Here is a 25,103-nt window from a genome sequence, read left to right on the forward strand (position 1 = left end):
TCGGCCTTCATTGTAGTAAATTTGGAATCTGGAATGTGATTGGACTAACAAAATGTCATATCATTAAATCCTGTTCAGAGTTCTGTCCTCCCTTGCGGTAATTTTTCAGCGTTTTGGCCAATCACAAATTAGCATGAAAAAATGGCATTACATTAATAGACCCCTAAGGGACACGCCCAAGGGAGGAATTCCTCCCTTCCATAGATATCTATGGGTCCTCCAGCTGCATGTTATAGATGTCACTGTTGGAGCTTTAGAATATCAATAATGGGGTTTTATCCAAAGGGAAAACCTGATGTATGAACAAAACTGAGATAATATTAAATATTAATTATAAATAAATAAATTCATATATTTATATTTTAATCCCTCTCTTCTCTCCCAAAACTGAGGAGGACTGACCTCCTCTACCTCAATGGACGAGCCTCCTCTGGTCCACACACACTGGACAGCACTCCTGACATCATAGCGTCTCTCACAAGCATTAGCTCTACGTTACAGGCACACTCCTACTGTAGGGAGCCGCACATATGCGCTGTATTTCATAACGTGTGTGTGTGTCGGCCGTGTGTACCAGATGAATAAGCTGAACATGTCCTCTCCATCCTCGGCCTTCAGCGCTTGACCTCCTGGTTAACCTCAAGATTAACCAGACACCCCACACACTCACCTAGAACACTAGGGTGAATGTTTGTCTTATATTAACTATATTCAGTTAACCTTTGTACATGTCACCATGTAACACTAAATTAAAATATATAATCAGGTGGACTTCCTGTCTCGTTGTCCCCCTCTCTTCCCTCTGTCCAGCTGTCAGATGAAGGGAGAGGTGTGGCCTCTGTTGTAGATATTTTTATCTGTTATTCTAAATAGGAATAATGTGCTAAAAGATGTGCCAAGTTTCCACTCAAAAGTACAAAAGCTGGTTTCTTTATTACCTCTGCCCCAGTGACAGCGCAGGGTGAGAGGTAATGTTTTCAGTGGTGTATGTGTGTGCGTGCGTTTGTCTATTAGCAGGATTACACAAAAACTACTGGACCGATTTTCACAAAACTTGGTCAAAGGGTGTAGCATGGTCCAACTTAGAACCCATTACATTTTGGAGCAGATCTGAATCGCGGGCCGGATCCACGAATGAAAACAAAACTTAGAATGAAGCCAGCTCCCTGTGTGGGGATGCTAGAGACACAGGGTTAGGACTGAGGTGTGCGGGGGAGAGCCCGGAGTGCACGACACTGCCCCCCACCGGCTGTGACCCGGAGGGGGCGCAACAGAGACAGCCAAATACAGCCACCTCCAGTGATTTTTACCTCCGCCCCAGTGAATCACGAGCCCCCCGAACACGGCCCGGACGGCCATTCACCTCCATTCATTTTTTGGACTAGGATTACAAAAACTGACAGACTGCTTTTCATGAAAGCCAGTGTAGGGGTGTAGCATGGGACAATTTAGAGCAATGTTGGTGAGCACAGAGCCAAATGCATTCAGGGATGGAGGTCTGTGCTCTCTGGGCACCATTTCTCTCTGAGCACCATTTCTAGTTTCCAATACAATTTGTGTGTGTGTGTGTGTGTGTGTGTGTGTGTGTGTGTGTGTAGGTGGAGACTCGTGGGGCTTTCCTGCTGGTGATGGATGTGTGTCGTCTGATTGGGAGACGAAACCAGACACGCCTCCCAGCTAAATTCACATCATATATGTTATGGATAAAATGATTCACCATAAGCTATGTTAACAGAAATAGACTGTTTTTGTTGGTGGAGTTTGAGTCTGTGGAATCAGAGGGGAAAAAATGTCACAATTGTGTAGTCGAAAGAGAACTTGTCCGCCTCGTTTGACATGGGAATCCACATTCATATAGGATGCCTGTGTTATTATAAGCTATTTAGGCTATTTATACATTTGTAAATAAAATAGGCTAGGCCAACTCTGACATTTGGGATGGTTGGTAAGCTACATCATCCTCATAGGGTTAAGTTTAAACTGATCCCATGTTCGATGCCTCATTTGCACATATAACTGTGTTAATGTCTAACACTATCTTCTACCCTTCCGTTCCTTGTTGTTGTGAAGACAATAGTGCCAGCTAGTTACGTATCACTCCGCCTCCCTGTTTACAGAGAGAGCCATATAGGTCCGAACAAACAAACAGGTTCAAGTCGTCAATGATGCTCTATGTCCCAAATTCTGAACTGCCCCTTTAAAACGGCTTGCCATATGTGGCTGTTTCTAGTGGGACCTGGTGTGTGAGGAGAAGTGGAGGAAACCCCTGACATCCTCAGTCTTCTTCTGTGGTGTTCTCACTGGCTCTTTCCTGTCTGGACAGCTGTCTGACAGGTAATGGCATAATAACACACATACACATGTCTTCTGCACCCAGACAGAGAGACGTTACTGCAGACTGATCTTTTAATTCAGGTCAATCCAGATTCCATCATTGGACACTGTTGTGGGCAGAGAAGGAGATCATATTCATATTTGAACATACATGTTCAAACATGGGTTAATTATACACACTGCAATAGTATTCATATTGTTGGACTGGAGCTTCTGAGAGAGTGTTTATGTGTATACTGGTATAGCCTATGCTGAACAAATTCCAAAAAGCAATGGTTTGTCTTAAGATAAGATAAACATAATGGTCCCAGTGGGTTAAATGGCCTTGGACACTGTCTCTTTAACACCTTTTTCACCCTCATCGTACCAACATATTTAACAAACATGGACTACTGACTGGGGTTCCTGGGTACCCCAATAATAAACTACTGGAAGAAACAACCATCATAGCAAACTTTTTCTTCTCAAAACGTTAGTAGTTATGTAATTAATGTCAACTGAGAAAAAAAGATTGCTATTTTAACAATTTGCATATTGTGTAAAATTCACATATACACTGTTCTTTAAATCTATAGAAACTGCACTAGCCTCTGAAACTAATAAACTGCTCATTCATGTGATACTTTAAATTAGGATCCATATCAAACATGCACTCTGCCCATATTCCCCCCCATTAAAACTGCATAATTACTTTGACTGGGGTCCCCAAGGACCCCAATACTTGGTGTTTTTAAAAAGCACTAATTGAATAGAAAACAACGAGGAGTCATTATGAACAAATTGATGGACAGTCATGATAAAATGGAATGACAGAATAAAGCACATGTGAGATATGACAAAAAGTCTCCAGTACCTCTGGGGTCAGCGAGGATCCTAGTGAGTAGGATGAGGGTTCAAATAAAATAAAAGATGCATCATACAAACATACAAAAGTACAATAAAAAATAAGTAAGGACATCAACAAAAGACATCAAATACAAGAGACCATAAAGCATATGTCCTGCTCATACAGTATACTGTGGAAACATTCAACCGACTTTGCCCATACAATCATTTAATGCCGTTTAGTTAATGTTGTTCCACTGAGAGCTTTGATGGAAGCTTGAATGTTTGTACTAGTTCAGTCAGGGTCTTGCTACCATGAGGGTTTCTGATGAAGACACCTGTGCTAGGTTCTTGTCCTACTGGGACAGTACATTTGATATCAGTACAGTATCTGAACAGTATCTTTACAAAATACAAGTAATAGTATTTTTTACTCTCTGGAATATTCCCCCTCTTGAGAGCGGGTGTTTGAGGAACAGAGCATCCTGCTACAGGCTGATGGTTCTGTCCCCCTGCAGGTACGGGAGGAAGATCGTGCTGTTTGCCACCATGGCTGTCCAGATGCTGTTCACCTTCATCCAGGTGTTCTCTGCGTCCTGGCTCATGTTCTGCACCTTGTTCTTTCTCGTTGGGATGGGCCATATCTCCAACTATGTGGCTGCATTCGTTCTTGGTATTCTGCTTTCTTTCTCTTAAAAAATGTTTTTTTTTTGTTTGTCTAATCAATTGACACTTTGTGGTTGTAGGGTTATTTGCAGAAGTATTTTCAAGTAAAAATAAATAAATAAATTCTTATATGATGAATATATTTTTTATTTAATATGTATGTACTCTTAAAGCTCAATGAGCTAACTTTTTTATAGTTCTATATTTACCTCTATTATTAGTTTATGAATTGGCCTTAACAATACCCCAAAAATCATTTTCATGACATGAGACTGCATGAGACCCTGTGAATGTATTATTTTAGAATATCAGTGTACTGGCTAGTACACTGGCGGGAAATCTTGTGGTGGAAACGGAAGTGATGCGTTTTGCATCTCACAATATCAGGAAGACAATAAACGCTTCGCCCTGCAAAACAAAATCTACATGCACATTAAAGGGGTAGTGTGCTATTTTGGACATTTAGCCCTATTTGTGGTCTGTCTACCATGAACCTGAAACATAGAGACCATAATTTCACTGATTGTTCCAGTATTGAGTTAGCTGCAGTTTTTATGCAGGCTCTCACTGGGCTACAATGGAAGTCAATGGGGAAAAAACTATGATGAATATGCTTTTCTGAGACGAGAAGCACAGGCTGTAATCTTACCAGTCTCAGTATGCTCTCCTGTGAAATGTATCGCAATCTGAATATTTTTAGTCCTGGAACAATCAGTGAAATTATGGTCTCTATGTTTCAGGTTCATGGTAGACAGACCACAAATATGGCTAAATATTCAAAAAAGCACACTACCCCTTTAAAGAAAGAAGACCGGTAATTTCTGGATCACTCCGGATACAGGTGAACTAATAAACTCATAAACTCATATTCATCTTAATCCAAATAAATGGAGTCATTGGCATCAGAGATAGATGCTCAAACTTTCAACTAACTTTCAATTAAGAAGCACTTAACTCCAAAGTACTTCTTAACTCCCATACAAAGGATTGCTTAAGAAGGGTTCCTTAAGAAGGTTCTTTATCAGGAAACGCGGCCAATATCTGTACTAGGGATGTTAACAGTAATCGACTATCGATTAATTGGCGGTAAGAATTTACTTGAGTAAGATTTGGTTACTCGATTAATTGCTTGTTAATGGAACAGAACTAGAACTTTTTTGGGGTGGAACGAACGTTATCAACGGGAGTTGCGTGAAATGTAATCATGATTTAAGGTCTGACTGCACATGAGGGCGCCACGCCATGTAGCGAAGGCTAATTGAGATGCCGGGAAATTTGAACGACACAGCGGAAGACACAAAAATGAAGCGAGCAAAGCGCAGTCCAGCGTGGGACGTTCTTATCAATTAATCGACTATTGTTTATTAAGGTTAACAGTTATCGATTAATACAATTCCTTGAAATTTGCAACCCTAATCTGTACTCTGTTCATATGCAACACCTGTAGACTCATCAAATCAAGTACTCTACCTAAGCCTCTCATCCATACTGTATATATCAAAATGCAGATCGATTTATAAAGTAATAATATTAATCTCAATCTCCAGGAACAGAGTTGTTCATTCCACCTGCCAGGATTGTCTACTCCACCCTGGGGGTGTCCATGTTCTTCGTCGTCGGTTACATGCTCCTCCCCTTGATGGCCTTCTTCATCAGGGATTGGAGAATGCTACTGCTCGTTCTCACCCTACCCAGCCTCCTCTACGTGCCGTTCTGGTGGTAGGTGTGGGTGTATGTTTGTGTGTGTGTGTGTGAACTGTAATGGAATTTAACTGATCTAGTCAAAAAAGGATTTACCAAGATTCGCTCAAAAGGTTAAGTCTGGTTTATTGTGAAAACATACGAGCGCAAGGACCTCTGGACAACCCAACAGAGTGGTCTATCCAGACAAGTGAGTTTGAGCTCGCCTAGTACCCCCTTATATGTGCTCAAAACACAGGTATGGTGCTTCCAGGATGTGATTGGCTACTCCATTGTACGTCATATGAAATGGCAGGCGTGGCCAAGAGTACAGACATGTGACATGAGAAAAAGGCGGCAATTGGGGACAAAGGATGGTTATTCTGTTGTAGACAGCACAGCTATGTGAATATTTGGGGGAGGTGATGAATTACAAAAGGAGAGAGAGAACAAAGGTTTAAGGTGTTTGGATGTAAATTCCTCAACAGTGTGTGTGTGTGTGTGTGGATATGTGTTGTGCATGTGTGTATATGTGTCTGCTTTTTTGGCTGTGTTTGGCTTCCTCTATATGCCATATTGAGTACGCACAATGTTTACTTTTGTATATTATTTTAATCAAGAATCACAGTAGTCATGTGTTTACTCTATATCTATACTGGTGTCCAGGTTCATCCCAGAGTCTCCACGATGGCTTCTCTCCCAGGGCCGGCTGGAGGAGGCGGAGGCCATCCTCAGACAAGCTGCCAAACAGAATGGAGTTGAGGCACCGGAAATCATCTTTCAGCCTCTGCAGGTGAGTGTGTCTGGTCAGTTCTCTACAAGGGCGTAGGTTTGGTTTCAACATTAGGAGGGACCATATAACATTGTAGCCTGCATACATTTTTTTTTGCTGGGGAAGAGAGGTTAAACCTCTTAAATATGCATATATTTATGAAATTGAATAATACTAATACAGTGTATCACATCCTGCCTGCTGCTGCGTCCCTCCACTCTCTCTTGACTTTTGCTGCTGCTGCATCACTCCACTCTCTCTTTCTCTCTCGGTTGCTGCTGCGTCCCTCCACTCTCTCTCTCTCAACTGCTGCTGTGTTTCATATATAAAAATGATTTGATAAAAATTTAGATTTTCATTGGATTTTTAGACTGACATTCAACTCATAAATTCTTGATATATCTGTCCATTAGGGGAGTCACAAAATACCAGAAATTTAGTTGGCAATACCAATTGAGAAATTCCACAATCCTGGATACCCAATTCGATACCATAGTTGGAAAAAATGTACTTCAACATACACTACTTTATCTTACTTTATTCACTTAACACCCTCCGGCCAATATAGTGAGAGGAAAATTATGAGATTCCAGTTAGCAAGTATAGCCTAATTCAGCTGTAGGCCTAAGAAAACAGGCTACACGGGGATGGGCTTGTTTAAAGAAAAACAGACCTGAGTCCTCATAAAAGTAACTTTAACGGCTCACACGGGCTGGCTAATCTCTAGATAACGTTACCTTATGAGTATTCCGGGTCCCCTATAATTGTAACAAGAACCCCTGTCAGGCTAAAACAATGTATTTATTTTTACATCAAAACTTACGACTTTAATATCACTGACGTTTTTTAGCATAAGTTAATGGGAATTTAATATGGCGAAAATTAGCATCACGTCTAGCACAGACTGGGTTTGACAAAGCTATAGCTAGCTAATAGCCCGGCTAGTATGCTGACACTAACGGTTGTTAGTTGTGAGGACGCCGTGATGTCCCACTCAATTAAATCTCTGGTCGGCAGCTAATGTATAATAATGTAATGGCTGCTGCTATCCTAATGTTACAGGATGATAGAAACCATCTTAACAGTTTGCTAGCTAGCCAGCTATAGGCTATCACCAGTTGATAATTTGCCACAATGTAAAGACAAGTGATGTTAGTTTAGGTAACGTTAGCTAGCACCAACCTAGCTGGTTTTCATGTGGCTAATGCCTAACGTTAGCTACTTAGTTTACCAGTAGCTAGCTAACCTAGCTAATGCTAACGTTACTTACAGTTGCGGAGAAAAAGCTCCTGATATCCCTCATCCTCTTCGGAGGGGGAGGCGATCGCCTGGCGGAGGCATAAAAAATACTGGGATGGCACATTCACGGTGGAGGAAAGGGGTACGCGGTCTAATGTAACTCCGAACATAATGCAAAGTAATTAGTTAACTCACTCAAAATGGTACCAATTATGTCCTTCCAAACTATGGGAAGGCCATCTAAATGATCTAATATAACTGCACTCCAAAGATAATGCGAACAAGATTGCTTAAAAGTTGGTAGGGACAATTTGGGCCTCCCAAAATGTTGGTAGGGACATGTCCCGACCGTCCATACGCAAACCTACGCCCTTGGTTCTCTATCCTGACTGGTCCAGGATTTGCCCAGAGGACAGTGTGTGTGTGTGAGATCACTTCCCTCTGGATGCACATCAGTAAGCTGAAGTACAGGCTCAAAGAGACAGAGTGATAAACAGGGAGAGGTGCTGAGAGAGAGAGAGAGAGAGAGAGAGAGAGAGAGAGAGAGAGAAAAAGAGAGAGAGAGAGAGAGATCATTGGGTCGTCCACAGACGGGCCTCCCATCTTTGTCTCCAGTTATCCCGGTCCTCCATACACCTGGCAATCTCATCGGTGGTCTACACTTCCGAATCCTTCTTAATTATGTCCATGAATGTTTTTGTTTTGCGACTTGCGTCCGCACCATGGAGATGGCTTCCATAACACCAGCTTGCTGGCCGGAAGCTCACGGTGTCTGTAGCAGTGCCCAGCCAGTCTCATTCTCCCTACTGCTATCTTCCCACTCACCTTTGGCCTCTTTCAGAGAGAGAGAGAGAGAGAGAGAGAGAGAGAAGAGAGAGAGATACAGAGGGAGAGCCAGAGAGACATAGCTAGATAGATAAGACTGAGGTAGAGGGAGGTTTTGGGAGAGAAGTGTTCAACAACAACAATTCCCCTTCTGTCATTAGAAAAGCTCCTCAGCCTGTTTCTCTCTAGCTGTGACCATGATAATCTGCCCTTCTGACAGGAACAAAACCCAAAACACTGCAATAAGCGGGGAACCCCGTGGAGCGAGGAATGTGCTTTAGTGAGCTGCAGGGAGGCCTTCACTAGATCTCCACAGCTCTCTGTGCGTTTTCCTGACCATCAGGAATACGTTGGCCCTGGACTAACTCATCAAACAGGATTAGACTGGTGACAGCTGTGCAGTGGGTGGCTGGCTTTCATCTAACCCTAACCCTTTCATATATACAGTCCCGATATTAATGAATGAGCCCTAACCCTTTCATCTATCCAGTCTTGATCATATTATATTAATGAATGAGCCCTAACCCTTTCATCTATCCAGTCTTGATCATATTATATTAATGAATGAACCCTAACCCTTTAATCTATCCAGTCTTGATCATATTATATTAAGGAATGAGCCCTACCCCTTTCATCTATCCAGTCTTGATCATATTATATTAAGGAATGAGCCCTAACCCTTTCATCTATCCAGTCTTGATCATATTATATCAATGAATGAACCCTAACCCTTTCATCTATCCAGTCTTGAAAGAAAGGAATGAGGGACAGGTAAGTAATGAATGCTGGAGGTAGGGAATAGAGGATGAGGAATGTTGGAGGTAGGGAATAGAGGATGAGGAATGTTGGAGGTAGGGAATAGAGGATGAGGAATGTTGGAGGTGGGGAATAGAGGAGGAGGAATGTTGGAGGTAGGGAATAGAGGATTCATTTTTGGAGTATTGGAACAACAGTCTCCAGTCTGATCTTAGCGCACCTGACCTCCACGACCCTTCACCTTAAGTTAGAGGAAAAAGCAATAGCTATTTCTCATATATATATATATATATATATATATATATATATATATATAATCTCCTTCTAATTTCCTCTGTGTCCACAGACACAGATGGCTGGTTATTGACTTACAGTACAGTGGTGCCTTCGGTCCTCTCTTTTGAAACTCTTTCTCTGACCCCCCAGTGATGGAATCTTTGGAGACAGGGAGGGGGATGCTGAGAATCATCCTCAGATTATATATATATATATATATATATATATATATATATATATATATATATATACACATCCTCTCCAGATCTTAAAAATAGCTATAATCTATGTTAGAAATAGTATCATACTGCATACTGTAGTATCATGGCAAAGAGGTCATGTGTGGGGGTATAGTTGTTTCATTATTCACAAATAAACATCACAAGTTTTGCTGAAATAAAATGTCATTCACAAATGTATCACAAATGCAAAAGTATTTTTCTATTTCTCAAATAAATTATTGGCTCACAAATATTTTAAACTCACAACTCACTCCTTTCATTTCTTTGTGGATGGCAGCATGTGCAGTCTTCAGAGTAGAGGAAAAGCACCCTGACACAAGAGAGATGTGTTCGTGAGGTGGGTTAGGAAGGAAGGCGTTCAGGCACAGTAGACTGAGAGAGAGGTGGGGGGACTGGGTCAGGGGAGCATGAGGTGGTGCAGCTAGATGTAACAGGGCTGAGGACCTTGTTAGGGGAGAGGGCAGTAGAGATTCAAGATTCAAACAACTTTATTGATCCAAGAGGGTGGTTGGTGGTTGGTGGTGGTGGTTGTTGGTGGTTGGTGGTGGTTGGTGGTGGTGGTGGTGGTGGTTGGTGGTGGGTGGTGGTTGGTGGGTGGTGTTGATTGGTGGTGGTTGGTGGGTTGGTGCATGGAGCAGCGATTGTGCAATGTGTGTAAATTTGCTTTACTTATTTGTGAATCTCAGTTTATTTTTGTGAATCATAAATGTATTTAATGGATGTTTTATTTTTGCGGAACTCCTACTGTTTAGTGGATGTTAAATACTTGAGAAAGTTCACGGGCGGCTATGGCTCAGGAGGTGGAGCAGGTTGTCCAGTGATCCGTAGGGTCAGCGGTTCAATTCCCGGACCCTCCTGTCCACATGTCAAAGTGTCCTTGGGCAAGACACAGCCCCAAATTGCTCTCAATGAGCAGGCTAGCGCATTGCATGGCAGCTGCCACCATTGGTGTGTGAATGTATGGGTGAATGAGAGGCCATTGTAAAGCACTTTGGATAAATGTGAGTAGAAAATGTGATCAATCAATTAATCAAAAGACCACCCCTTTCAAATAAATAAAAATGTCTATCTCTGAGCCCTGTACCCGTCTGTTGTGACTTGCATGTCTGTTTGTGCATGTACTGTATGCATGCCTGTGTGTGTGTGTGTGTGTGTTCATGTATGCACTCTTGCCTATATGGCTGTGTGTGTGTGGATGTGTGTGTGTGTGTGTGTGTGTGTGTGTGCATGCGTGTGCGTGCGTGCGAGAGTCTAGAGGGAGTTGCAGCAGGGGAGGTCGGAGACCTACACCATCTGTGATCTGGTGCGTTCCAGAAGTATCCGCTGGGTGTCCGTCACCCTGTGGCTCATCTGGTGAGTCCCGCCTCGCCAACAACAAACACAGAACCTCCATCTGGTCCTGAGAAGCCCAGACTCCTGAGCCAGTCTCTAAACACAGAACCTCCAGCTGGTCCTGAGAAGCCCAGACTCCTGAGTCAGTCTCTAAACACGTAGTTCAACCAGAGTTAAGCAACAACAACAACTTCGCATTGCAGAACCGATCCTAAGTTTTTTGGGCGTATAGCTTTGTTCAGGTTTAAACCAATCCCAAGCAGAAGGCGTAGTCTTGTTGCCGGCCGTTCTCACTGGCGTTCTAGCGACTAGTTCAACATAGAAAACCGTAGAGGTTCGTATGGCATAGATACCAAGTCCCCAGACCCAGCCTCAGTCCCAGACCCAACCTCAGCCCCAGACCTAAGATCTAGCCTCACTCCCAGACCTAGCCTCACTCCCAGACCTAGCCTTAGTTCCAGATCCAGCCTTATGCCGGGTTCACACCGGAAGCGTCAGCGCAGCCCGTTTCCTTTCGGTGCCCATGTTAACAAACGTGACTGTTCACACCGGCAGCACAGCGTTGCCAGATGTACGATAATTATCGTATTTGTACGATAATTTTGCCCTCTGTAAGATGTACGATCAATAATGCCCAAAATCCCATAATGTACGATAATTTGATCATTTTGTGACACTTAGTTGTAATCAGTTTATCATTCATTTTCCAAGTCCTGACAAGATCAGGATATGCTATAACTTCCGCCCTGTGGATGACTATGGGTAGTCTCTACAAAGTAAGCAGAGTGGAAGTTTACAGTGGTAGTGCGGTTGATGAAATAGTTTAGGTTCAAATGTAACTGTTGTTTCAACATTCGTTTTACTTTGCAAATAAACTACATTTCACAGAACAGCATACTGACATACAGTAAGATTAAACCATGAGCTTCCCGACTCAAAAAAGGCTACACATTTTCGCTTTTTGCTGTCCCTGTCCACTTCCATTGTGAAGACAGGTTTGTGTTACTGCAAATAGGGCTAAATGTCAAAAATAGCACACAATGCGGGACTCTTGGACAGCATCAAATATGTAGGCTTCCCCACTGTCGTGTTTGCTAGACCATAGACATGAGACAGACTGTTGACTAAATGCAACGACACTTTATTCACTTCCATCGACCATCAATCCCACAACTCCCGCTCTCACACTGCGCATGCTCCCATCTCTATTTCCATTGGCCAATAACATTATATTATGTTCTAACATAATGCCACATCTCCCCTTTCTAGAGAACAAAGGGTAGACTGCCTTTGTCTCCTCAGACCTTAGAGGATTATTCTTTTGTTGAAAGGTCTGTCCCTGAAAATGAGAGGAGTTCTAACTATAACAGTTAGTGATAATTGAATCGAACAAATAACAAGACTACTTAAAGTGCACAAATGGGACCTCATAAAACATCAACATGGACTAATTTTTCTTCCCATGAAACAGTACCCATATCCATCCCCCCCACTTGTTTTCTTTTTTGTTTTCTTTAGGGTACACACTTAACCAAGCGCTCAGTCTCTCATTTTTCTCCGCTCACAGGTCAAGCCTTCTAGGTTTAACTACCGCCCTCCCAACCCTAGTTCTGAGAGTGGGAGTCTCTGTAGGTGGGGCCTGAGGTCCTCCCCTTCACCTTCTAATTCTGTGTGAATGCATCGCCGTCCAGCAGTGCAGGGTCCAGTTGAGAGGGCAGAACAGGCACCGTGGTGCGCAGGCGTCGGCCCATGAGGAGCTGGGCTGGGCTGTACCCACTCTGAAGAGGTGTGGCTCTGTAGGCGAGTAGAGCCAGGTAGGGGTCGCTTGCCTTTTTCAGGAGGTTTTTCATGGTCTGGATCGCCCTCTCCGCTTCCCCATTAATCTGCGGAAACCTCAGGCTGCTGGTGATGTGTCTGAACCCGTACGCAGCAGCAAAGGAGGTGAAGACTCGACCAGAAAACTGTGGTCCATTATCTGACATCAGGACCTCAGGGATGCCATGGCGGGCAAAAATGGACTTAAGATGTACAATGCCGTCAGTGGACCTGGTGTGAGATAACTGAGCAATCTCAACATACCTGGAGAACTAATCGACGATGAGCAGGTAAATGCCGTTCCCCAGGATGAAAAGGTCGGCCCCCAACTTCTGCCATGGTCTTTCAGGGCACTCTGACGGCATGAGTGGCTCACTGGGATTCTGTCGCTCCTGAAAGCATGTCCTACAGTTGAGCACCATGTCGCTCACTTGCTGGTTGAGTCCAGGCCACCACACAGACTGGCGAGCGCGTTCCTTGCACTTCACTACACCTTGGTGTCCTTCATGTAGTTTGGCTAGCACATCGTTCCTCATTGCTGAAGGTATTACCAGCCGTGTACCTTTCAGCAGTAGGCCGTCTTCCACCGTAAGCGTAGCTTGCTCTCTCCAGTAGCTTTTCAGCACCGGTTCCTGTCTTGCGTGGTCTCGCCATCCGTCTGTACACAGCATCATGACACGTGAGCAGACACTGTCAGCTTTTAGCTCCTTCCTCAGGCTTCCATGTATGTGGGACTGACAGGTAGGTTTTCCATAACACAGTCCACGTATATATTGGTGTTCTCCATCAGATCCTTTTTTTTTTATGTTGTAACCGGTGAGCGTGACAGTATGTCTGCTGTCCAGAGTGACTTTCCTTGGACATGCATGATGGAGTATGAGTAGTGCATCAACCGCATCCTGAAGCGCTGGATCCTTGGCGGCAGAAGATCCAGGGCTTGGCCTCCAAGTAGACTGAGAAGGGGTTTATGGTCGGTCTCCAGGCAGAAGTGTTTTCCTATGAGGAAGTCCCGGAACCGTTCGCAGGCCAATGTGAGGCCCAGAGCCTCCTTCTCTATCAGCGCGTACCATTGTTCAGTGGGAGTAAACGACCGTGATGCGTAACACCGGGCTCACACGCTTGCGTTTGATGCGTGTCCGTCAACGTATGGCGGAAGGCGTGTCTGCCGCACGCAACAACAACCAATCACATTGTCCGAAACTGCGCTCGCAACAGCCAGTAGATTCTCCGAACCTGCTAGCGCGCACTATTTTGAAAACCCACCCGGCTTTTCTTTTAGTGCTGTCATGGATGCTAATCTGGTCGAACGTGTGGCGATCGTCTATGCATTGTGGTTGAGGCAACGTGAACGTCGTGCCCGCAGGTATTGGGTACATCCTATTCTGCAAACAAACAGCGATTGTCCTCCATCTTGGTATCGAAAAATGTGAAAATCCCGCCTTGCGATGACGTCTTTCTCCGTCAAGACATCTGATTGGTCGGCAGCTCCAGCAATGCATCTGAAAGTTGAACATTTCTCAACTTTCGACGCTAGCAACGCAGGCAACGCAACGCACCGGGACAACAACGGAACCAGAATGCCATTCGGCTGCAGCCATTGAAAGTGAATGGCATCCGTCAATGTTGACGCATCAAACGCAAGCGTGTGAGCGCCCCGTAAGCCACGGGCTTCCATTCTTCCCCCCACCTCTGGGGGAGAATGCCCCCCAAGCCGAATGCCACATCCCAGACGCAGCTGTTTCTCTTTGAGAGAAGGTCACGGAGCGGTTTGTCTTTTTCTGCTAACTGGGGAATGAACTTTCCCAGTTGATTGACCAGTCCAAGAAAGCTCCTCAGCTCGCTGACATTTGTGGGCTCCTTCATCTCCATGATGGCCTCCGTCTTCCTTGGGTCTGCGCGGACGCCTGTAGCTGTGACGATCTGGCCCAGGAAGACCACCTCACTCTTGGAGAGTTCACATTTGTCCACGTTCAGGGTGATGCCGGCCTTTTCCAGCCTTTGTAGCACGGCCTGGAGATGAGCATCGTGCTCTTCTTGGTCCCGCCCCCACACCAGCAGGTCGTCAATGTGGCAGATCACACCTTCCAGACCCTCTATAACCTCCGCCATCATGCAATGGAAATGTTCAGGTGCTGAGGCGATTCCAAAGGGAAGACGGTTAAAGTGAAACCGTCCGAATGTGGTAATGAACGTAGTATACTTGGCTGAGTTTTCTGCAAGCGGAACCTGCCAAAACCCCATGTTCACATCCAGTTTGCTGAACACCTTGCTCCAGCAAGGGTTCCGAGGCTCTGCTCTATAGACGGCAGAATGTACTTTTCTCTGCATACATACTCGTTCAAGCCAGTCAGATCCACACACAAACGCACAGATTTACCATCCTTCTTGGGGACGACCACCATGCCGGCGCACCAGTCGGTCGGCTCCTCCACACGGCTGATGACGCCCAGGCTCTCCATGCGCTGGAGCTCTTCTTTAACTTTCCCCATCATCGGCAGCGGAATCCTCTTGGGGGTTTTCAAGGAAAATGGCACAGCATCCGGTTTAAGTTTTATAGCGTACGGTTGTTGTACCTCACCTAGGCCACTGCACAGCTTGGGGTAACTTGTCTTGAGGGTCTCCATGTCGATGCTGTTGACGCGGTTGAGTAAGCCAAGGGCTACGATGGCTGGCCTCCCCAGCAAAGGCGTGCTCAGGTTTTTCACCACGTAGACCTTCTCTGTGGTCAGCTTGCCTCCTCTCCTCAGCTGCAGCTTGGTGAACCCCGCCACATCCAGTGGAATCCGTCCTGGGCCGAACAAAGGTTTCTCCGCTTTCTGGAGAACAGGTGGCTGTATGTTGGAAAACATGTTGTCAAAAACAGCCCGTGACACAACAGTGACATCAGCTCCAGTATCGACCTTGAAGGTGACATGTTTGTCCATCACTTCTATCTGTACAGTCCATGGATTAGCATCTGACATCACAGAGCCGAGGAAGAAGCTGTCTTCCTCTTCCTCAATACCATGCACAGCTTTACCTGCAAGGTACACTCGCTGGTAGTGACCTATGTGGCGCGCCACCACATTTGTAGCACTGGGAGCTGCTCTGACTGCTGTGTGACCTTGCTCCATAGCTCTTGGATTTGTTAGGTTTAGGCTTTTCCTTTAGTTTGCCTTTAAACACTCTGTCCACAGAGCTGACATCCATCTGAACTGCACTACTGCTGTCACTCAGTGTGCTTTGCTGCTTTTTGATCTCCTCTGATTGTCTTGCCATATTGATGGCTTTTTCGAGGTCTAAGTCCTTTTCCATTTGCATGTGTTCTGAGAGCCGTGAGTCTGCCAGCCCTACTACTAACCTATCCCTGATGAGCTCATCATGCAACTGTCCATAATTGCAGTGCTCTGCCAATGCATACAGGGCAGTGACGACTGAATCAACAGTCTCATTTGCTTCCTGTTTGCGCATGTTAAATCGTGCATTTTCATACACAATGTTCTTCTTCACTACAAAGAACGATTGAAAGCCATCCCTTATGCTGGTCTGCCGCGCTAAGCTTCAAGCCTCTCAAAACATCGTCAGCCTCATCTCCCATACAATAGATCAGAGTGTTCACCTGATTCTCTTCGGGGTTGGCTGCCAAGTTGCGACTTCGTCCACTCGAGCGGCTTGGAAAAATCAAAAGGCTCTGGCGGCTGAATGCTAAATGTCGCGCTAGGTTTGCTACTATTAGCCATTCTGCTAGCTCCTTCTCCGTGCTGCACGCTAGCCCGCTCGCCCTCGTCACTACTCATAAAATCTGCCGATTAGATACAGGAACTGGTAGATGTTGTCCGTTCTGATTTAACTCAACAGCACTTCTGACACCATGTCGTGTTTGCTAGACCATAGACGTGAAACAGACTGTTGACTAAATGCAACAACACTTTATTCGCCTTATTCACTTCAGCTGCCATATTGGTCAGTCTGACGTAATTGGTGGTGTGGATGCGGAAGTGCCCGTTGACTTCAATGTTAAAAGTTCACTGTAAAAACATCACTTCAAGAACCAAAATAGTCCAAAGAACAGGCTGAATACACTATCGGGGTTACAAACTCATCATTACCAGACTCTGATTGTTTTTCACTGCCGTTGTTTTCGCGTTTGGAAATACATGGGATTGAATGCAGCTGACGGCTAACTATGGCTCATAGTAACCCTAACCCTAACCCTGACCTATAACGTCAGATTGACCAATATGGTAGCTGAAGTGAATAAGGCGAATTCACTTCCATTCAGCTCCACCATCAATCCCACAACTCCCGCTCTCACACTGTGCATGCTCACCTCTCTATTTCCATTGGTCAACAACATTATAACTATAACTAGCAATTAAGAATAGGCTTTCAAACTGTCTATCCTTTTTCTGTCAAGTAAAGATTTGATTTCAGTAGCCAAAATCTGTAATTGTATACTAGCATACGTATTCGTTGTTTAGGATTCACACTTGCTTTGACAATGTAGCCTGTATGCTTCCGATGCCAATAAAGCACCTTTGAATTTAAATGAGAGAGAAAAGCTGGGGTTGGGGGCGGGGTTGGGGTGACCAAACACATGAAAGTGAGACAGAGAGAGACGAACCCCAACTACACTAGTGCAATTTTGAAGATGATCGACGACATCAAGTTAATCCTCAAAGTGGAAAAATACAGGGAGTTGTATGATCCCCAGCACAGCTCTACAAAGACACCAACAAAACCAGGCCAGGTCCAGCCTGGCTTATGTGCGTGGCTGGCTTGTTTCTGTTCAGGACTGGTAGGACGGAAGCTAGTCATGCCACTGAAATAACTGTGAATTTAAATGACATGAAATTATGTCTGATAAATGAAGATAGGTCTTGTCGCTTGGACACATCAGTTCCAATAAATTTTACCCAATAAATCAATCAATGCTTCCAATTCTAATCCTGCACAATAAGAGCGAGACTGGCTAAAGCAGTTACACTGAGGATTACTGTAACGTTAGCTATTTTGCTGCAATTGGTTCAACTTCTGTTTCTGGACAAAGGTAAGGGATGAACCCAGATAACACAAGGCTAGCGGACCTACAGCGCATCCCCGGTGGATGAGTTGGCGGACCTCCGGCGGAATATAACACAAGGCTAGCGGACCTACAGCGGGTCCCCGATGGATGCTCCACCACCATTCCACCGGTAGTTAATTGTCTATATCCTAGGCCCATTGGCCGTGGAGTCCGTGGCGTGGTGGCGAGACTCCGCCCCCTCGCGTCAGAGCGGTTCGGGTGTAGTGCAGTTACTTCCGGGCAATCTCCATACACCCACTGGTGAAAACCATGTGTCTCTAGCCCGCTAAGGGACCGAGTTGTGGAGTTCATGGCATGGATAGTGGCGTGGTGGCGAGACTCCGCCTGCTTGGATCAGAGCTGATTGAGCGCAGTACACTGACCTCTGGGCAATCTCCATGCACCCACTGGCGAAGACCGTGGGTCTCTAGCCCACTCAGGGGCTGAGTTGTGGGATCCTTGGCGTGGATAGTGGTGTGATGGCGAGACTCCGCCCCCTCGGGTCAGAGCTGGTCGTGGACAGTGTACCTCTCTCTGGGCCACCCACCTGCCCCCACCAGTGAAGACCCTGTGTCTCTAGCCCACTCGAGGGCTGAGTTGTGGGGTCCGTGGCGTGGTGGCAAGACTCCGCCCCCTCGCGTCATATTGGGTTGGGGGCTGTGGACCCCTCTCTGGGCTACCCACTTGCCCCCACCGGTGAAGACAAGTGTGTCTCTAGCCTACTCAGGGGCTGAGTTGTGGGATCTTTGGCGTGGATAGTGGCGTGATGGCAAGACTCCGCCCCCTCGGGTCAGAGCTGGTCGTGGACAGTGTACCTCTCTCCGGGCCACCCACCTGCCACCACCGTTGAAAACCGTGTTTCTCTAGCCCTCTCAGGAGCTGATTTGTGGGGTCCGGGGCGTGGACAGTGGCGTGGTGGCAAGACTCCGCCCCCTCGCGTCATATTGGGTCGGGGGCTGTGGACCCCTCTATAAACCCTTTATACACATTATTTGACCTTTCAATTCTCTTCACTTACATAAACAGACAGTGAGTGTGTGGCCTCTGAAATTATAAAGAAATATAATGTATAACTGACAGAAATACTTACACAAATAAACTAAATAGCCTTACTCAAATACTCATTGAATTGCTGAAACAAGGAACAGTCTATCTAAGCCTGTTGCTGCCCACTGAACAAGGAACACTGTCTATCTAAGCCTGTTGCTGCCCTCCTGTGGCCGAAAACGGTACATGCTCTTGTGGTAGCAACATAGAAATGCAGGTTCTGGGACATCTGGGCATCTGTCAACAAGTGCTGAGAAATGCGTTTCTGGTGTGAACAACAACACTCCTGTGCGCGCGTGAATGCTTCACACTTGCGCTGCGCACATGTGTGAACATAGCATTCGTCCCCAGACCCAGCCTCAGTCCCCAGACCCAGCCTTAGTTCCAGACCCAGCCTCAGACCCCAGACCCAGCCTCAGACCCCAGACCCAGACTCACTCCCAGACCCAGCCTTAGTCCCCAGACCTAGCCTCACTCTCAGACCCAGCCTTAATCTCAGACCCAGCCTCATTGCCAGACTCAGCCTCCAACTCCTGTACCTCCCCATCTCTGTCCAGGAACATTCTATCCATGACCTACCTGACTCTGTCTCTGAACACGTCCAACCTGCATGGCAGCTCCTACCTCAACTGCTTCCTGTCCGCAGCCGTGGAGGTGCCGGCTTACTTCCTGGCCTGGCTCCTGTTCCGCTGCTGCCCCCGCCGCCTCGCCCTCTTCTCCACTCTCCTCCTGGGAGGAGTGCTGCTGCTCTTCGTACACCTCATACCCCCAGGTAACCGTCAAGCTCCTACACGGTCAGAAAAATAAATAAACAATACATAAATAAACTACATTTGTAACGGCTTGTCTCTGGGGCAGGGCCCTCAAGGGTACACCCATTGTACCCCCTTAAACAGGGTACATATTGGGAGCCGTACAGTTTGTACTCTTTGTAGGCAAATATGTAACCTGAGGTACAAATTTGAATCTAAATGCATTGGATCTAAAATGTACAGTAGCAGTATACAGTACTTCCAGGTAAGACTCTATAGCTTCTACCTCCAGGTAAGACTCTATAGCTTCTACTTCCAGGTAAGACTCTATAGCTTCTACCTCCAGGTAAGACTCTATAGCTTCTACTTCCAGTTAAGACTCAAGCAGGGATGGTCGGAGTGGAGAACGAGGTTAAAAGGATCACTAATTTTTAGAGGCTCCTGTAAATCATGCTCCTCTATCTATCTATCTATCTATCTATCTATATATCTATCTATCTATCTATCTATCTATCTATCTATCTATCTATCTATCTATCTATCTATCTATCTATCTATCTATCTATCTATCTATCTATCTACAGTATCTATCTATCTATCTATCTATCTATCTACAGTATCTATCTATCTATCTATCTATCTATACAGTATATCTATCTGTCTGTCTGTCTGTCTCTATCTATCTATCTATCTATATATATCTATCTATCTATCTACAGTATCTATCTATCTCCTTTCTATCTATCTATCTATCTAATCTATCTATCTACAGTATCTATCTATCTATCTATCTATCTATCTATCTATCTATCTATCTACAGTATCTATCTATCTATCTATACAGTATATCTATCTGTGTCTGTCTGTCTGTCTCTATCTATCTATCTATCTATCTATCTATTTCCTATATATCTATCTATATCTATCTATCTATCTATCTATCTATCTATCTATCTATCTATCTACTTATCTATCTATCTATCTATCTATCTATCTATCTATCTATCTATCTATCTATCTACAGTATCTATCTATCTATCTCCTTTCTATCTATCTATCTATCTAATCTATCTATCTACAGTATCTATCTATCTATCTACAGTATCTATCTATCTATCTATCTATCTATAGATAGATAGATAGATAGATACTGTAGATAGATAGATACTGTAGATAGATAGATTAGATAGATAGATAGATAGATAGAAAGGAGATAGATAGATAGATACTGTAGATAGATAGATAGATAGATAGATAAGTAGATAGATAGATAGATAGATAGATAGATAGATAGGAAATAGATAGATAGATAGATAGATAGATAGATAGATAGATAGATAGATAGATAGATAGATAGAGACAGACAGACAGACAGACAGACAGACACAGATAGATATACTGTATAGATCAGGGGTCTCAAACTCGCGGCCCGCGGGCCATTTGCGGCCCGCCACACCACTCCATCCGGCCCGCGACTTGATGTCAGAAATATAATGTAATCCGGCCGCAAAATAATTTCTTGTAAACGGCGCCGGCAGGCAGGCATATAATGCGAAATTCAAGTCACTCAAATGTGGGCCGAAATTGTTATTGTGCGCAGCACGCAAGGTGAATGTTGCATACAGTCACAGGTGCAATCAATCCCCATGCGACTATGAACTATGAACGGAATGCAGCTCGCCACTGAGAGGCTGTTTTCATGGTTATGATTACGTTAGGAACACAGACGGTTTCAAGAAAGATGGACATTGCAGTATTTTTTGTGGAGTTCAATGGAAATGCTACCTGCCTGATATGCAAGAATAAAGTCGCCGTTCTAAAGGAATATACAGTAATGTCAAGAGCTATTCATTACTAAACATGGGGAACAGTGTCATAGGGAGACGAGAGGAAAAAACGAGCCACACAGCTGAGAGGGCTAATGTCTCAGTCTTTCAAGATATGTCCAGCAAGAAATAGAGTAGTAGCCTACAAATGTATTCATGTGTCTGGTAAGAAATGGAAACAAACTTGAACTTTAATAAATGCAGGTCCATGGCAGGCTTACAGTAGTGATGCATCTTGCAAGTACAAATGTAGGCTATTCAAGATAAAATAAAAGTAAGGAAAAAAGATTTGCAGCACTAACTGTTAACATAGAAAATGAATGGAAACCGGTTTCAATTTGTATGATGAAAATGTTAGTTATGGAATAGTCTTGCAACATTTAAAGACCGAGTTGTGAGTCTAGTTATGGAAATGAAAAATGACATTTTCAGAAATATTGCACTTTCTTATAGTTAGTAGTAGTTGAAGTTGACATTGAAGTGGCCCTCCTATGAGTTGACGATACCAGCAGTGGCCCCAAGCCAATTTGAGTTTGAGACCCCTGATCTATACAGTATATCTATCTGTGTCTGTCTGTCTGTCTGTCTCTATCTATCTATCTATCTATCTATCTATCTATCTATCTATCTATCTATCTATCTATCTATCTATCTCCCTCTATCTCCCTCTATCTCCCTCTATCTCTCTCTCTCTCTCTCTCTCTCTCTATCTGACCTGTGTCCTCCTCTGTCCCTGTCCCGTCAGGCCTGAGCAGCTTGTCCACGGCGCTGGAGATGCTGGGGAAGTTGGGCGTGACGGCGGCGTACGCCATCGTGTACGCGTACACAGCGGAGCTCTACTACCCCACCGTGCTGAGGACCACGGCCGTGGCCACGTGCTCCATGGTCTCCCGGGTCGGCGCCATCTGTGCCCCCTACCTCATATACCTGGGTGGGTTACCGGTCACTCTCCCCACCTCTCCATCTCTGCCCCCTACCTCATATACCTGGGTGGGTAACCGGTCACTCCCCTCACCTCTCCATCTCTGCCCCTTACCTCATATACCTGGGTGGGTAACCGGTCACTCCCCTCACCTCTCCATCTCTGCCCCTTACCTCATATACCTGGGTGGGTAACCGGTCACTCCCCTCACCTCTCCATCTCTCTCTCTCTCTTCACAATCACAATCCTTTTATTGACACTTGTACTTGACATACATAGGATTTTGCAACATTGTGGAACCAACAACAACACAGCAATGGACCAGTGCAAAAACAAGACAGAACAGTGCAAAATACAAGCATAGTGCAAAACTAGCAGTGCATTTGGCCGACAAAAGAGACAGTGCAGTAGTCAGTATAGTGCAAAAATGCATGAGGCAGGGGAGAGAGTCAGAGTCGGCGTTGAACCCCGAATTTCTCCCAGTGAGTAGGCTAGCACCTTGCATGGCAGCTGCCACCATTGGTGTGTGGATGTATGGGTGAATGAGAGGCCATTGTAAAGTGCTATACATAGTAAGTGCTGTCCATTTCCTTCTAGTGCCACCACTGTCCCCTGTTCTGATAAAACTGACCCCTTCTGAACCTGGCCCCACCTCTTCCTCCTCCCCTTTCCTGCCTCCATGTGTAGCCGACACGGAAATAAAACCATTACCGTTTAGGAACAATCACTATCCGAAACCCCATGTCAGGGAGCAAGAAGCAGTCACAGCAGTTTTTCTGAATAAATAAAATATTACCATTTGAAATAAAGTTAAGTGTGCACTGTGCCTGACAGAGTTAGCTTATAATGGCACAGGGTCAAAGGTTAACCACCTGCAATGGAAACACCCAAACAAGTTGGAAACATCAGGGAACAGTTCTTCTGGCTCACAGCACACGACCATGCTGGCTTTCGCAAGGAGGACATTTGACAAGGTACCGAGTGACATGATCAGCAACTTGATAACCGACATGGTCGCCCTCAACATGCAGCCCATAGTTGAGGAAGCAAGTCTCAGAAGTTTAAGAAGGTTTAAGAAGCTCATCGGTTATCTCTATGTTACTTCCAGGGTGGCACACATTTATTAGAGTATATAAAACGATTAACTTGTGTCTGATTCTTAATGGCAGTGAATTCATTGGGAGAGAGGGCTACAGCGACCCCTAGCAGTTATACAGCGCAAAAGCACCAAACCTGAGTTCAAAATTCAGATAAATCCTTAAATGTGTTTTGTACACGTTCACACCCCTACTTTCCACTCTCCTGACACTCTAGTATTCTGCCTAAAACCCTAACTTCCTTCCTTCCTTCTTTCTACCCCTCCCTTCTTTTCTACCCCACCCTCCAATCTAAGACTGGAACATAATGTCTCACCCCCCCCCCCCCCCCCCTCTCTGTTGATCCATGGTTGTGTTCTCTGATCTGATGCTTCTCCTTGATTGCCGCTGGGACTCAGGAGGCTATTCCAGGTCACTGCCCTACATCCTGATGGGCAGCCTGACCACCCTGTCTGGGCTGATGAGCCTCCTGCTCCCGGAGAGCTACGGTAGACCCCTGCCCGACACCATCGCACAGATGCAGGGCTTCTCTGGGTAAGGGTCCCCTTTGTTCTGCTGTTACTTGTCTCTGTGTGAACTCGTCAACACTGTAAATGAGGGAAACCTCAGTGCTTTACGAGTATAAATAAAGGTTTGAAAGGAAATGAAAGTGTCAAAAAGTAGAGAGCCAAATGCATTAACTGCAGAAAAGAATTGACAAAAAGACATCTTAATTTCATGTACTATGATATAGCTTTTCAGTCTTTAAATATTTTTTGTATTTGTTGCGGCCTCTAGATTAACATTATTTTCATGTCATATGGCTTCCATCTATTTCCCTCTTTCTTAACTTCAGCAGTTACTAAAAGGGCCAGAGCACTGGCCACTGCAGAGTTAGAGATCCAATCCTAACAGATCCAATCCTAAAGACAGCTTCACCCTGGTGCTAAAGGGCCACCAATGCTGCTCCTCTCTCCTGCCCTCTGCTGGCAAGCTTGTGTAACTGTACCTCAGTGACTGTAGCGTGACTATTGAGTCAGTGGCTATTGAATACCTCAATCACTGACAAGACTAACGTCACAATAACAATATGTGAAATATTACTGGATGCAGTGTGGTTACCTACAGTAAGTATCTCTCACAGTCTGAAGTCAAGTCACGTCTCAAGTCATTGTTATATGTTTCATTTTCTCAGGTGTAAGAGGCAGGCGTCCTTCCGTATGAACGCACCACAGGAGAGGAGTGACAGAGACTTATTGTGACAGCTGGCCGCTTAACCACACGTCGTTACAGCCCATGAACCTGTCCACCCAATTAATATGCCGCTCAACGATGAATGATAGTTTGAATCTATCACATAGCTGTGTCTATCTTTTTTTGATTGATTGGTTGATTGATTTATTGGTTGTTTGATTGATTGATTAATTGATTGATTGATTGGTTGATTGATTGGTTGATTGATTGGCTGATTGATTGGTTGATTGTTTGATTGATTGCTTACTTGATTGCTCACTTGATTGATTGATTGATTGGTTGGCTGATTGATTGATTGGTTGGTTGATTGATTGGTTTATTTATTGGTTTATTGATTGATTGATTGATTGATTGATTGGTTGAGACACTACTAACATCATGCATTGTGTGAACAAGAAAATAAAACAGTATAATACACAA

At 44.8% G+C, this 25,103-nt stretch overlaps 1 protein-coding gene across 1 annotated transcript in view; it reads left to right on the forward strand.

Annotated features, from left to right (window-relative positions):
- Nucleotides 1-24,691, forward strand: part of LOC311307326 (organic cation/carnitine transporter 2-like) — a gene marked incomplete at both ends in the record, with an annotated part of 61,221 nt that extends 36,530 nt beyond the window's left edge. Inside the window, 10 exons of the mRNA XM_084436121.1 lie at nt 2,231-2,334; nt 3,678-3,832; nt 5,373-5,544; nt 6,172-6,298; nt 10,871-10,968; nt 19,411-19,625; nt 22,177-22,362; nt 22,395-22,421; nt 23,849-23,984; nt 24,625-24,691. Coding sequence (XP_084292247.1) covers nt 2,231-2,334; nt 3,678-3,832; nt 5,373-5,544; nt 6,172-6,298; nt 10,871-10,968; nt 19,411-19,625; nt 22,177-22,362; nt 22,395-22,421; nt 23,849-23,984; nt 24,625-24,691 — 1,287 coding nt within the window. The remainder of the gene's footprint in view (nt 1-2,230; nt 2,335-3,677; nt 3,833-5,372; nt 5,545-6,171; nt 6,299-10,870; nt 10,969-19,410; nt 19,626-22,176; nt 22,363-22,394; nt 22,422-23,848; nt 23,985-24,624) is intronic.
- Between the last annotated feature and the right edge of the window lie 412 nt (nt 24,692-25,103).

Source organism: Borostomias antarcticus (genome assembly GCF_949987555.1).
Source record: "Borostomias antarcticus genome assembly, chromosome: 3".
NCBI lineage: Eukaryota > Metazoa > Chordata > Actinopteri > Stomiiformes > Stomiidae > Borostomias > Borostomias antarcticus.